The sequence below is a fragment of the Malaclemys terrapin genome, chromosome 4 (assembly GCF_027887155.1).
Source record: "Malaclemys terrapin pileata isolate rMalTer1 chromosome 4, rMalTer1.hap1, whole genome shotgun sequence".
Classification (NCBI taxonomy): Eukaryota; Metazoa; Chordata; order Testudines; family Emydidae; genus Malaclemys; species Malaclemys terrapin.
In genome coordinates, this window is record NC_071508.1 from 138,815,154 (window position 1) to 138,830,055 (window position 14,902).

General features: G+C 42.7%; 1 protein-coding gene across 1 annotated transcript in view; it reads left to right on the plus strand.

Annotated features, from left to right (window-relative positions):
- Positions 1-14,902, plus strand: part of KCNH5 (potassium voltage-gated channel subfamily H member 5) — a 227,699-nt gene that overhangs the window by 35,286 nt on the left and 177,511 nt on the right. Inside the window, exon 5 of the mRNA XM_054027148.1 lies at positions 12,075-12,190. Coding sequence (XP_053883123.1) covers positions 12,075-12,190 — 116 coding nt within the window. The remainder of the gene's footprint in view (positions 1-12,074; positions 12,191-14,902) is intronic.

Sequence of the window (14,902 nt, forward strand, 5' to 3'; positions counted from 1 at the left end):
AAATAGGTGTGTTCCCACTTGTTAGTATGCAATCAACGGTGCATGCAAAAATGGTTGTGCAAAAACAGAAGTCACGCATTTGAATGTATCCTAGCATTACAGCAGATTATAAAGCAAGGAAATACACGGAATTTTGAAGTTAATGAATTTGGCCTAATACTACTGAGCTAGATGGGATATTTTTGTGCACACTGATAACATCTTGCTCCTTCAATGGTCTCATTGGCTTCAGTGGGCCTGCTTGCCGAGTAAGGCACTAGTTAATGCGTGCAAAAGTCTTACGATCTGGCCCATTATTTTGTGCTTGCTTGTTTGTTTGTTTTTTATATCCTATTCACCTCTATCCCCGGTAAAACTACAGTATAGTGGAAAAAATTATCATAGAAAATAGTCCATTTCACCAGCTACCCTTTATCCATAATAAGGAACAAACATCTAGCCAATGTAATGATTTGAATGGCTGAACATCCATACATGATTTAGAATTGCGTATACTCGTTACTGATGTTAGAAGATGATATAGCTTTCTCATTTTATATTTCCAAACTGCCTAACTCCAAAAATTGCTAGAGCTCTGCTTTGGTTTGTATGCCATAGAATATAGATGGTTTAAAGTGTTGTTGTATATTTACCATTTCATGCTTTACTACAAGATGGGGGGAAAAAAAGGCCTTTTCATTGTCTGAAGGTGTTACTTGTGCTCCTATGGGCAGGAATCAACATTAGAATTGCTGTAATTACCCTTTTATAGTCTTTTTTCACAGAATATCATTGTTAACCTAAGCATTTTTCCTGCAGATTAAGATCTTGGATACTACTGTGAGGAGGCATTGATTTAAATGCCTTCATTATGTCCTTTACTTTTAAGATCAGATGAGCCCTGACAAAGAGGTTAATTGCAACCCAGTAGAGCTACATTAATGTTTTCTTAAGGAAAATCAGTCACGTCTGGGTTTTCAGCAGAGCAAATATCCTAATAATACGATATTTCCCTGAGACTTTTATACTCTTCATATTCCCATACTCATATGTGGCTTATAACAACTATAATATCAATTACAGCCTCCATTTTCAAATGTGGCAATTCCGAGGCCCTGTATTCAGATCCTCAATAGTATTTAGGTGCTTAACTTCCATTGATTTCAGTGGGAGTTAGGTGCCCAAATACCTTTTGAGGATCTGGGCCCTAAATCCATACTTTTGCTTCTAAATAAACTGTAACTGATACCCGCTGATGCAGAGCACCTCCAATTCCCACTGAAGTTAATAGGAGAGTGTGACAGAATGCCGGGAATCAGCAACTGAACCAGCCCACTGGTCGCTCTTTAACCAGTTAGACCCTCTGGGAGGGCCTGATTAAAGAGAGGAATTCCTGATTTCTAGATTGGATTGGGGCCGGGAAGCTAATTAGCTTGTTTACAAAGGTGACAAGATGGAAGGAAGTGCAGGGAGGGAGTGGGGAGGGAGAGTGTGTGGATGGATGGACGGACAGACAGGTGGGCAAGTAGGGCCTGACAAAAAAAGGAATGCTTTGGAAAGAGACATCTTTCCTTTCCTCCTGCTTTGGAGAAGGGGTAACAAAAGTGGTTAACATTCTAATACTGTGATTGCACTAGTATGCAGAAGGTGAAGGAGTGAAATACTGCAAACAAACTGCATGATGGTACCTATGTGAGCAGAAGTCTCTGAGCGGTCTGAGCGAAGCAAAGAGGTCGGGAGTAGCGGGACCCCCGTCACACTTGGGGGATCCTTCCTTTATCCTTGCAGATGAAGAAGGTGATGGGGGAGCTGGTGTAAATGTTTGGCAGGCTGGGCGATGGAGGAGACTTTCCAATGCTGGTCGAACAGCAGAAGGAAGTGCAGAAGACCTTGCAGAACTTCTAACAGTCCCACCATTTGAAGAGAAAGCTTCTTGCTTGCCTGGCAGGCTCTGCAACAAAAAGAACCCCCAAACCCTTCAGGAGTTTATAAGAGAGCAAGCCCAGGTGCAGCAACAACTCTACAAAGTGTGGTGAGTCCTGCAGTGGGGATTGGCAATCGGACGCAGGGCTAGGCCTCTGCAAGGTGGGCCCCGCAGACAACCCTGACGTGTTTGTGGTCATGTTGGAGAGAGTGGCTTTGGGGGCAGGATGGAATAGGGAGACTGGGTGCCATGGCTAGCACAGGAGAAGCTCAGGAGGCCTAGGTGGCTCTCAGTGAGGAGCTGACAAGAGATTGCAAAATGGTTAACGTGGCCAGCCTAGACGAGGTGGGCCTTTCGATGGGCAAGTCTCAGTAAAAATGTTGAGTTGCAAGATGGATGGACTGGGGGATTACGGCCTCAGACATTTGCCCAGAAACTGACAGACTAGGCCACTCATTGGCTGAGGCTGGATACCCAAAGTGTGGATATTACAGACACAGTCATGCTTGAACAGTTCCTCTGCTGGAGGATACCCACATGTGGGTCAGGTGGCATCAATCTGTTACCCTAGATGTGGCAATTAAACTAACAGAAGAGTTTGCAGCCCTGGATGTTCCGGGGTGGGGGGGTAGGAAGTCGGCAGCTTAAGTAGCCAGATCTTGGGAGGAATACCAGAGAACCTACATCCAGAAAGAGCACTGAGAAGAAGAGGGAGGAGCCCAGAGGGACACTGATGGGGTCTCGTTGATTGTGTATTACCAGTGTGGGCAGCAGGAACGTGTAAAAAGAGACTGCCCATACACGGAGTGAGGGTTTACAGGCTTCTGGGGTTGGACCGGGACTCCCAGCAGGGAGAAAGAAGGAAGCTACCAACTGTTCCTGTAGTGTTGGGGAGGAGGTATCAAAGGGGGCTGGTGGACACTGCCTCAGCCTCTTCACTAATCAGGTGGGAGTTGGTGGAACTTCCTGGAGCAAGAGTGAGGCTCGAATGCATACGTGAGTTAATATGAAACTGCCCTGTGGCACAGGTACCCCTGGAAGTTTGAGAGAAGTTCAAAGGGAAATGGGGTGGGGTAGTGGATGGGTTGCCCCACCCCTTCATATTAGGCATGGACTGGAGCCCTTTCCCATTAGGAAAGCAAAGGGGCATCTGAAACCCTGGAGGCCTGGAATGAAACCCAGGGGGAAAAGAGCCATTAAGCATAGAAGGACTGGAGAATATTAGACAGGAGAACGCAAGCCAGAGAGAAGGTAAAGAAAGGGGGAGTACCCCGAGAGGCAAAGGAGGAGGGAAAAAAAGACAAGGAAATAGACTCATAGGCTAAAGATAACCCGAACTTGTTACCAGCAGTCCTATTACCAGGGAGACAGGATAAAAGAGCATGGGAAGGAAGTGCAGGGAGAGAGAAGCAGGAGAGGGACACAGATGCAGACAGACAAGGCTAGTAGGGCCTGACAAAAGGGAATGCCCTGGGAGGAGACACCCCCGGCTTTGGAGAAGGGTTAGTAGACTTGAATGACATTGTGCATACTGTGTGACTGCACTAGTGTGGAGAAGGTGGTGGAGTGAAATGCTGTAAATAACTGCACAGTGGTATCTACACAAGGGAAGGTCTCTGAACAGTGTGTGTGAAGCAAAGTGGATGGGAGCAGTGGGTCCCCCGTCACAGAGAGTTTGGTGCTGAGCACCTCTGAAAATCAGACCACTTTAGTTAGGTGTCAAAATATCCAAATTCCTAACCTTTAAGTATCACGGTTTGACCATTATCTGTTAGTGTGGTGGACAGATCATTTTATAGCCACCAAGGTATTAGCAACATATTGCAGCAGCGTGGTACTGGAAAGCTGGCTTAATGGGCTAGCTAGGGATTCCCCTCATTTAAGGAAAATCGTCATCGGTGTAGAATTGACATAGTGACTACCCGGCCCCTGGCATACCATGCGTTCCTAGGGACAGGGTCAATGTGGAGCAGCTGCTAGAAATTGCCTAGTTGGGGCTATGGGCAGTGGGGGGATATAGGTTAAATTCCAAGGCAGAAGAGACCATTGTGATCATCTAGTCTGACCACCTATATAACATGGCCCACAGGACTTCCCCAAAATATTTCCTAGACCAGACCTTTTAGAGAAACATCCAATCTTGATTTAAAAATGGTCAGTGATGGAGAATTCACCAGGTTAAAGAGCTTCCATGCGGCTTTTACTTATGCAGGGTACCTACCCAGCCCCCAGCCAGCCCCAGGATCTTGGTGTCTGCCAAGGTTGGATATTAGGAAAAACTTTTTCACTAGGAGGGTGGTGAAGCACTGGAATGGGTTACCTAGGGAGGTGGTAGAATCTCCTTCCTTAGAGGTTTTTAAGGTCAGGCTTGACAAAGCCCTGGCTGGATGATTTAGTTGGGGATTGGTCCTGCTTTGAGCAGGGGGTTGGACTAGATGCCCTCCTGAGGTGCCTTCCAACCCTGATAGTCTGTGATTCTATGATTCTATGATCTGGCTTCAAGTAATAATGAGCAAGAGATGATTTTATTGAGCAAAGCCCTAACAACTACTTCTTTAAGAGAAGCTGGCATGCTTCCATTTAAAATGTCCCGAATCAGAGGAAGTGTTCTTGGAAAGGACCCCAATTGTCACTCCTTCTTTTGACAATTTTTCTGCTGGTCCGTTTCCTACATTGTGTGTTGCCACAGCTTCTTAAAGCTGCACGACAGCTCAGTGCGTTTATTCTGACTTACTGTCCGAAACACAAAGGGGCAGCTTTACATCAGAAATGAACAAAAGCGTTCATATAATTAATTGGCCACCAGCCTGTACTAATAGTAAAAGAATGTGGGGATCTGAAGAGGGGATGTGAAATCTCCTCCAGAGTGTGCTTAAAACCAAAGTCAGTAGAACTTCGTAGCGCACAAAGTAAGCTCTAAGCAAGAAAGTGGAGTGCAGCTATAACGAGCAGGTAGTAACAGATTTGTTCCCGTTCCAGCTGTCCAGTATAAAGCACAGTGACTCAGCACCTGGAGAGGAAAGCTCTGTCAGCATAGCGACACTATTAGACTAATGTCCATCCAGTAGAAAGGCAGGCACTAAAATGAACAGGTTTTCATTGGGGATAATTATGGCTCAGTTAAAGTTGTTCCGGCTTTTTGACTGTGTAAAGACCATAGGACCAAGTCCTATCTAATAGTATATTAATTCTAGGCAGGGCACCAGACTTTACCTGTGTTATTTGGACTAAAGAATAGGAAAGCTGGAAATATTGTATCCTGCCAAGGCACCGCACAAGGAGTTATTTCTGAATCAGCTCATTCATTTAGGGAGTGGTTGAATGAACACGGTCCCATCTGCAAAAGCTTTTTTTTCCTGGGGCCAGAAGACTTTCAGTCTCTGTGTCTGGTTCAGTAGATGAGCGTACATGGCAGCTCCTTGTCCCTGCGCTCCCTCAAGCGCTATGGCTAAGTACAGCATTAACAGCTTCCTCTTGTGTTACCGCAGCTCACATTTAAAATAAACACGGGGAAAAATTATTTTTTAAAAAAAGATCAATTTGTTACCCTATTTCTCCTCTCAGAGAAACCTTTGCCCCAGCATGTTTCAGGTACAACACGAATTCATCTCTGGCAACATGCAGGACCTAGGTTGTGGCACCTTGATACTGTCACTCTAACCGACAGCCCAAAAACTAGAGGCCATCACTTTGCACCTCATCCCCTGCCCAATAACAACTATAATTAGAACAAGAGGTGCAGAGAATCCTTTGTGGTAAAATATAAAATTATGAAGAAAACTGCAGAGGAAAAGAGTTGCAGCATGAAAAACGACAGTTCAGCTGCAGTAGCGTGTACCGCAGGTGGGAAAGGGAGAAAGAATAGTTCTTGTCATTCAGCCTCTGAACCTTTCTTTCATGCCTAGCGGCATTTTGGCCCTACGGCTCATATTAGTTTGGAGTTGTTAAACACACACAACTACGTGAGTCAACAATGTGCTGCTGTTGCAGAAAAAGCAAATGCAATATTGGGTTGCATTAACAGAGGCATAGCATGCAAGTCACGGGAGGTGATAGTACTGCTCTTCTTGGTACTGATTAGGACAGTAGGACAATGGAACAGACTGCCTAGGAAGGTCATAGAAGCTTCTTCACTGGAGGTTTTCAAAAGGAGGCTAGGTAGTCATCTGTCTTGGATGGTTTAGACACAAATCCTGCATCTTTCAGGAGGTTAGACTAGATGACCCCTGTGGTCCCTTCTAGCCCTTTGGTAATTTTACCTTTGACTTTCTGGACATGCAGCAGTCTCAATCCGAGTTTACAGGCAGGATTGAGGAAGGTTTCAATGGACTCCTGAATTTGAGGATAGAAGATTTCTATGGATAATGAGAACATCCTCAGATTATGGAGGATATTTTAAAGACAGGGATGTAAATTCTCATGTTTCGGTGCCTGGGATGGACCACACTGAGAATGCCACCTCAGGGCAGAAACAGGGTAGACAGTGGTTTAGTCTATATTTAGGTTCACCAAGTCAGTAACAAAGAACTTCTGTAGCACGACACTGGTTAATAAGTTGTCCCTTTTAGCCATTTCAGCCCTTGACTCCGATCCAGGTAACCAAATCTAATATAGTGAGAGATTATTGAGCCAGTTCACCATATGTGAGGTTCTTACTAATTCCAAAGGATCAGACACTTAGCCCCTGGTCAATATGTATCTCTCATCTTACCCAAATATCACAGTCAGCCAATCCTTAATAAACTAACTAAAGATTTATTAATAAAAGGAAAGAAGAGAGTTATAAATGGTTAGTCGATCGTATACATGCAAATGATTGCAAAGTCCTTATATCAGGTTTGTAACAGTGATGGAATAGACTGATGGCTTGTAAAGTCTCTCTGGTAACTTCCAAAAGATTGGAAGGTCCTCAGTCCATAGTTCATGATGCTCCTTTTTAGTTGTAAGTCCACAGTCCAGAGAATTAGAGCAGGATAGAGGCAAAATGGAGTTGCCTCAGAGGTCTTTTTGCCATGTGCCTGGAAATTTACTGTCCCAAACAAAGCCCACAGCCCTGTGTATGGAAAGTTACTGGCCCAAGATGGAGTACAGGGTCACATGAGCATATCACATGCCCCTACATGTTTTATCACAGGGAGTGGCCATTGGTTCCTCGCTGGATGAGGTATCCACAGGAAGAGCTATTTGGTTGGGTGAGTTTCTTCGATGGCCCATTGTGGGAGGGGAGTGTCCTTAATGGGCCATCAACACATACATTTGCATCAGGGCTAGACAGCTATCTGGAGGCTGTCACCCAGGAACAAAACACATGTTGGAGATACAAATAATAGCCAATATTCATAACTTCAGATACAAAGATGATGCATGGATTTAATCAGGATAATCACACTTGATAGATTATAACTTTTCCATTGACACCTTACATGATACACTTTGTGCAAGATTTGTTGCAAATGTATAACAGTGGTAATATCAATGATATAAATACTCATCTTTAATCATACAGCATCACACAGTGCATGGACCAGAAACTAATTTAAGAAAAAAAACTTCTCTTATGGGCAGGTTATCCCCCAAATTGTCTTCTGGCTTTTTTTCATCTTCCTCTGAAGCACTCGGTATTGGCCACTGTTGGAGACAGGATCAACTTCAGGTCTGGTCTGGTATTTCCTATGTTCCTAGCAACTTGAATGGGATAACTCAACGTCAGGCTTTTCAGATGGAGCTGTGTGAGCAGGACACAGACCTTTCTTTTTCCTATAGAACATTCTTTCTTTGTGTTACGCCTGAAATCTGTGCAGCTTCTGCACTCCTCCCACAGTGAGAATAACTGCTAGGACAGGAGGTCACTCACACACATGATAAAATAATAATTCTTTCTAAGTCTGTGCTATATTGAAGTAGGAAAGAGAAGGAATAAATTGGGTGACATTTGAAGGATCATTGACAGCACTAGCCAGTCATGCAAATAGTGTCTTGCATATTTAAACACACACAACTTTTAAATATAATTCTGCATTTAGCTAGTCTACAACAGTGTCAAGAAATACTGTCGTTTATCCTGTAATGATTATTTAAGATGCAAAAGAAGAACAAGACAGCCTGAATTCATTCTCGTCTTCCACTCAGACTCCAGTACCTTGCAGTTGCTGTGACTTTATTGGGTTGCATATATGAGTTTGGCATTTATTCAATAACATCATAGCTAGATAGATTAGATTAGATGAAAACCATATGCAGGACCTCATTTTGATTTATTGTAGGGTCACTCTAGGCCATCTTATATACCGTTTTCCTTCCCGAGCAAACCCATGGCTCTGATAGAACTTTACAAGGTGGAAGTCAGCACAGAATTTGAGAAATTAAATCAGGATTGGATTTTTTTAAAAGATCGGTTTTAGTGCAACCAGAAGCTATGGGCTTTGATGCAGGAAGCACTAGGTGAAATTCTATGGTCTGTGTCATGAAAGAGGTCAAGCTAGTAGATCACAATGGTCCCATCTAGCCTCCAAATCTATGAATCAAAATTTGGTTGATGTCTTTCATGTGTCATTGGATAAACTTGCCAAGATGAATTTATTTTAAAAGCTATATTTTTCCTCCCTTTTCTCCTAGAGCTAAAAGTGCACTATTATTGTGTTTGTCTTATACAAAAAGGGGTTGAATGAGTATATGTCTTCCCCAGACGATTGCCCTAGGCATCACCTATTCGTGGTGAATACAGAGTACAGAACAGATGATTTTCTTATCCATGGCTTTGTTAGGAATTTCTCACCAGTTTTCTGATTGCAACAGGGGAGGTATTTTTCAATCCAAATTTCTCTTAAATGGAGACCACCAGCAATTCATCACGTATTGAAGGTGCTACGTGAAAGAGAGATGAAAAAAGGAGTTGTGGGGCATTCCCTATCATCTACAGTACCAAACAAAAAAATCCTCATCTAATCACTAGGCAGATTAATGATCTGAACTTCAGGGAACAAAGTAAATCTTGATTCAGTGACCATCTGCCGTTAGAAAGTTCTGTCTAGCTGACTAAGCTGAGATAAATCTGACAAATGAAGGAATCCTGGATGGAGTCCAGATATTTGGCAGTAGCAGTTTTGGCTTCACTGATGACCTTCCTGTTCCTGTAATCTCTGGGTTGTAGGAAATGCTTACAGACTAAAGACTTGGGGCTTGTCTACACTGCGACGTTGTTGACAAAACTTCTGTCTTTCATGGGTACTTAAAAAGGTCCCCCGCCCCACCCCCAGCACGAAAGACAAAAGTTGTGCCAACGTAAATGGCAGTGTGAACGCAGCTTTGTCGGCAGGAGCGCTATTCTGCTGACAAAGCTACTGCCGCTCGCAGGGCTGGAAGTATTTTGTTGGCAAAAGTGCCAACAAAATACCGATAGAGAGTGTTCACGGGCGCTGACTTTTTAGTGAAAAGGCTGTGTCGACACAGCCTTGTTGCTAAAAGCTGCGTAGTGTAGACAAGCCCTAAGTCTTGACCTCTGTGTACTCCCACTGATACCAGTGGAAGTTCCATACAGGGGGAATGGACAATGTGTCTGTATAGCCATATATTCACAATTGTATGCAGGTGGGTGATCCCACCACTGAACAGAGTTGCTCTTTTTCTGTGGTTCTTGTGGTGTGACTGGAAAGTACTGAATGGAATCTGTGTGGTGTATCGTGGCCTCTAGCAATTATGTGAAACATCGGCATAGAGTTGTCATAATTCCACTAATGTGCCCAGCTGCTCTCTGAAATCACTGGTTAAGAAAGATAAAGCTCTTCTGACATTTTTTATTTACTTCTTCCTTGTCCCTCTTTCCTGCTGATTCTGTAGGGCAATTAAAAACAAAAGAAAACAGAAGATTTTTGCACTAGAAATGATTAGTTCATACTCAAACAGTGAAATCTGTTTTGACATTGTTTAACAGAGCAGAGTACGTGTTCCTAATTGAATATCAACAACTACTGAAAAGAAAAAGAACATACCATGTTATTGGCAATTCACAATTAAGGCTTATAGTTGGATAACTAAACAATAAAAGTTCAGGGATGTTATGCATTTTTACACTGCAGTTTCGACTTAGCGATATACAAGTAAAGCACCTTTGACTATCCCACATGCTTTTGGGTCACTAATCGGGAGTGGGGGGCTCTCCTAACATTCCAGATCCCTGAGTGGCTTCAAACAATTGCTATTTAAAAATACGAATCAACATAACATATAAATGTTTCCCTCTTCCTTTCCCAAATGTGGAATTTCCCCCTACACTACACCTGCCCAATTCCCATGTTAGGCAATATTAAATCTTTCACCTGCAACTGCTTTTCTGTACAGAGAAAGCATTTGACCCTTTAAAGTCTGGTATTTCACCTCTTCACCAGCTAGGAACTATGCAAGTGGGGAGATTTCTACTTTTACAACAGGATCCAACACTTCCTTCAAGTCCTGTAAGCTCCTGCGATAAAGGACTTTAAAGGTATGATGTTTTTTATTTATAGAAAAGCCCTTTAGGTTGTTTCTGTGGCCTTCTCTAAGACCGTTAGAGTTGGATTGATAGTGACTAAGAAAGAGGAAGGGATGTGTAGTTTAATAATGATAATTTTTTAAAACACACTACTAAAATATAGTATTATAGTTGGGGGCAAGTAATACTGCCTATTATTAAGGTTGCCAGACACTTCCCATTATAAGACCCTGTTTTCAGTTGTTGTATATATGTCATAGAATACTTAGTACTATATTATAGGCAGAATTGGTGGCACTGCCTATTATTATGGTTGCCTGACACTTCCCATTATAAGACTTTGTTTTCAGTTGCTTAGAACTTTGCCAACTTGCAACTGTTTGGGATGAAATTTTCCATGGAGAACATCTCCATCAGGTTAGAATTTGTGGGGAAATTTTAGCTAAATTAGTTCAGCAGTTGTTGCGATTGAGATTAGGGACAAATATGTTGTTTTGCCATGTTAAAAAAAAATCTGTTGTCCCTTTTATTTGAGATGCTCTAGTGCTCATGTGTTTTGGAGCAGGGACTTGAAACTTAGCAAGGAAGTGACTGTCGCATCAAACATATGTACTTGTATACACAATACAAAAATGCATACATTAAAGCAAGGATTTTTTTAAAGAATAATTACATCTATTTGGTTGTAACTCCAGAGTGTTTCCTTCCCACCAGCATCCGAGGGAAAGATCTTCATTTTCATTATGGCCGATGCTTGGATGCTATCCTGCTTAAGGGCTGTGGATTTTCATTGCCTCTCCTTTACCCCTTTTCCTTCTCACCCATTTACACATACCCGACCACTATAACATCCTGGCATTTGTTTGGTTGGGAAGGCATAGTGCCACAGCTCCCAAGTTGTGTTGCTATCAGTGATAAAGCAAAGACTGCGCCACGCTGAATTATGAAAGCAGTTTCACCAGTGGCAGCCTGCTGTGTGGCTCCCAAGCCACCTTTAAGGTAGCTCTTTATCATTAGTTTAACAACTGAATTCATTTCTTAACTGTGTTTTACAATGTAGTCCTCAGTCTATTTTTAAGTGACTTCTTGAGACCTGTATGAATTTTCATCCAGCAGCATTGATATCAACATGCTTTTAATTTCAATTTATATATTTTTTTTGTTTCTATAGTTTTATTTTTGGTGTTGAATCTTTTTTTGGGGGTGGGAGGCGGGTAAAAGAAGGGATAACTTTAGGTATGTAGGGCCTGAGCCAGTCTCCATAAATCAATGGGAGTCTGTCCATTGGGTTCACTGGGCTTTGGATCAGCCCCTGGCAGAATTCTCCAGATTGCAGCAGCAGTACTCAAGATGGGCTTGATGCAAAGACTCCTGAAATCAATGGGAGTCTTTCTGTTGACTCCAGTGGCCTTGGAATTTGGCTCCAACACCAGCATAGTCTGTCTCTCAAAAACACAAAAGAAAGCAAATGCCAAAGTGTGCTAGTTTTAGTCATTTTTACTCTTGATTAGCAGAGGTATCTACAGCACAGGTTGGTATTTTTCTGTTTTGCAGGGGATGTAAGTCTGGAGTCTGATGCCATGCCGTGCAGTAAGTGAGATAGAAACCATTGAAATCTGAAACTAACATCAGTCCACATGAATGAGATTTGCACTTGCTGAATCGTAACTAAATCCAACTTGCACGTTTTCTTCTTCCTCACAGGTTGGACAAAGTTTGCTCGATTGACACGAGCTTTGACTAACAGCCGAAGTGTTCTGCAGCAGCTAACGCCAATGAACAAAGCTGAGGTGGTGCACAAACACTCAAGATTAGCTGAAGTAAGTGTGAGACAGACTCCCGACTTCCCTTGTTTAAAAGACAGGAAGTGATGCATAAAAGAATTGGCATCATTACTAACTGACATTTTAATATAAAGAATAGTCTTCCCTGCTACTGATTTCAAAATACATCTTTTACTTATGTGAAAGAGCATATTAAATACATACAGCCACCTTTTCTGGATGGGGCAATGGCATGACTAATTCCCTTGCAAAAATGCACAGACCTCTATTACTTGCATGGCCCTTTGTTCGTGTTTGTGTAACTGCCATTTTGGTGCATTAATTAGGTAACTGTGCACCACAAGGTGCATAGTTATAATATAATATACCTATCTCCTAGAATTGAAAGGGACCCTGAAAGGTCATCAAGTCCAGCCCCCTGTCTAGCAAGACCAAGTATGATTTTGCCCCCTCAAGGCTTGAACTCACAACCCTGGGTTTAGCAGGCCAATGCTCAAACCACTGAGCTATCCCTCCCCCCCTGCTATCTGTATGCAGTTTTACACTCCCATATGACCAGACTGTGATACCCTTACTCCCAGTGAGTAGTAATTTGCTCCTCAAGTCATCCCAATGAAATAAATTGGACTGCTTGAGGATTGAGGTACTCTCTCACAAGAGTCCTTGTCTGGCTGTATGGCGATTTGCATGCACAGAGAGTGCACATGTGTTTTTGTTCATGCATCTGTTGCACCCAGCTCTGAAAGTCTGTCCTCCTGTATTCTTATCACCTCTTGTTCTTTAAAAGCTGTAAATTAAATCCACTGTTAGCCTGCAAACATTCCTTTAACAGTGCAAATAATGCAACAGGTGAATGCTTTCAGGTTAACCAATAAAAAAAGATTTGCTGCTATCTTCTCTGAGCCCAGTGGTAAGTGGGAGCTGCCAAAATAGATGAGTTACTGAAAGTGACAGTCCCAGTCTCTCTGTGCCAGAGGGCTTTTGTACTGAGTTCAGTGTTAAAGATTGATGGCAGCATAAAATGCATCCTGTTCTCTTCGTAGTTTTTGTGCACATTTATAATAACAGTTCTGCTTTAATGAAATCAAAGTTGAAATCTTCTACTGTTTTCCACTACTCTCACTGCTGGTTTTTTCCATGAACTATCCTCCACAGGCACTGAGCCAGCCGCGGTGATGTAATGGGTTGCTCCCATCTCTAGCTTCTCTGTCTCAATGACTTCTCAGTGCTCTGTGAACCTGGTTTGGGGCCACTAGTTCTGGGCAAGAAGTTTGCCACTCCAGATGAGCTACAGCTTACGCAGGGCAGAATATGCTGCCCACGTTTCAATATTATTAAGAGTTTGTCATTTGCAGACGAAAGCAATTCAGAGTACAGTTGAGCAGCATGAAGTGCAATGGTCCCTATCATTCATTGTCCTCCACAGTCAAAGCTTTTGCTGCCCACCTGCCATGTCAAGCGCAGCATGATGGTATTTAAAGCACAGAAAGAGACATGGTCTCTACCCTAATGAGGTTACAGTCTAATCTGAAATGAGACACAACAGTTGAGAGTAACAGAGAGTGGAGGGGACGAGGGAGGAGGATGAGGGTAATGCCCATTGGATCAGTTACGTCGTTAGCTGTTGCACAGAACATGTTTTTTTCTTTTAATTTGTAACGGTGGCTGGCCCCTTAAAGGCTTGAATAGAGACCTGGGGCCAGCCAGCCCTAGTTACTAAGGAGGCACGTGCAAGCAGAGATCAGCTGGCTCCCCTACAAAGTGCAGCAGGATACTACAGAGAGTGGGATGCTGAGGGGGGCCAGAGTGAAGTACAGAGGCTGCTGGGAGTGCGCAGGCTCCAACAGAGGACCTGGGGGCTTGGGAGCGAGGCTACAGGCAGGCGAAGTGAGGGAGTGAAGAGTAAATGGAAGGACTTAAGGAGGGATTGGAGAACTTTATTTTGAATGGTTTGTTAAATTAACAACACCGTCTACTGTCTGCTCTGAGTAAAAGCCTTGCTTGGTTGCCTCCATTGAGTTTTGCCATTGACTTCCATGCAGCCAGGATTTCACACCCTAATCTTAGCAACACCCCGTTCTCCTCCTGCAAAGAAGAATGAAAAACATTGACTGGAAATTTGAGATTGCAACACTTTTATACTTTGATTCATGCACTTAAATATTGTTCTGTCCGTTTCAGACTCACTCACTCCCTATTCAACAAGAATACATTCCAGATTTGAGCATTTTGACAAGTACGACAGTTCTGTTTGCCATGTAGCGGCCACTGTTAACATGGTACATTAGCTCCAGTAAGGGGTACTGCAAGTGATGTGGTAGTACAATCAGTTCCTGGAGACTGAATGCATTTATTCTATCCTAATACCCATTTGTAACCCAAAATCCTAAATCTGCTGTTGGTTCCATCATATATATAGATCTCTTTTGGCAGCTCAATAAGTTAGTAAATAGGGGTAATAACTGTTCCTACCCACTTAAATTTCTCATGTTGCATTGAGATAAGTGATAATTAGACTAGCTAGAATAAATTGTTTTGGCTCTTTTACAAGGTTTGCAGTTCTAGATTTTACAAAGGTGAGTGTGCAGAAAATACAAACTTTTGAAACTGTATTTAATTTATAAATATGTCTTGGGTCCAGTACTATTAGTATTTTCATTAGTGAGTTGGAAATGAGACTGTGTGCAAATGAAAAATAATAAGTCATCATTAGTGTTGACTTTTTAATGGCAACAACGTTTTGTGCAG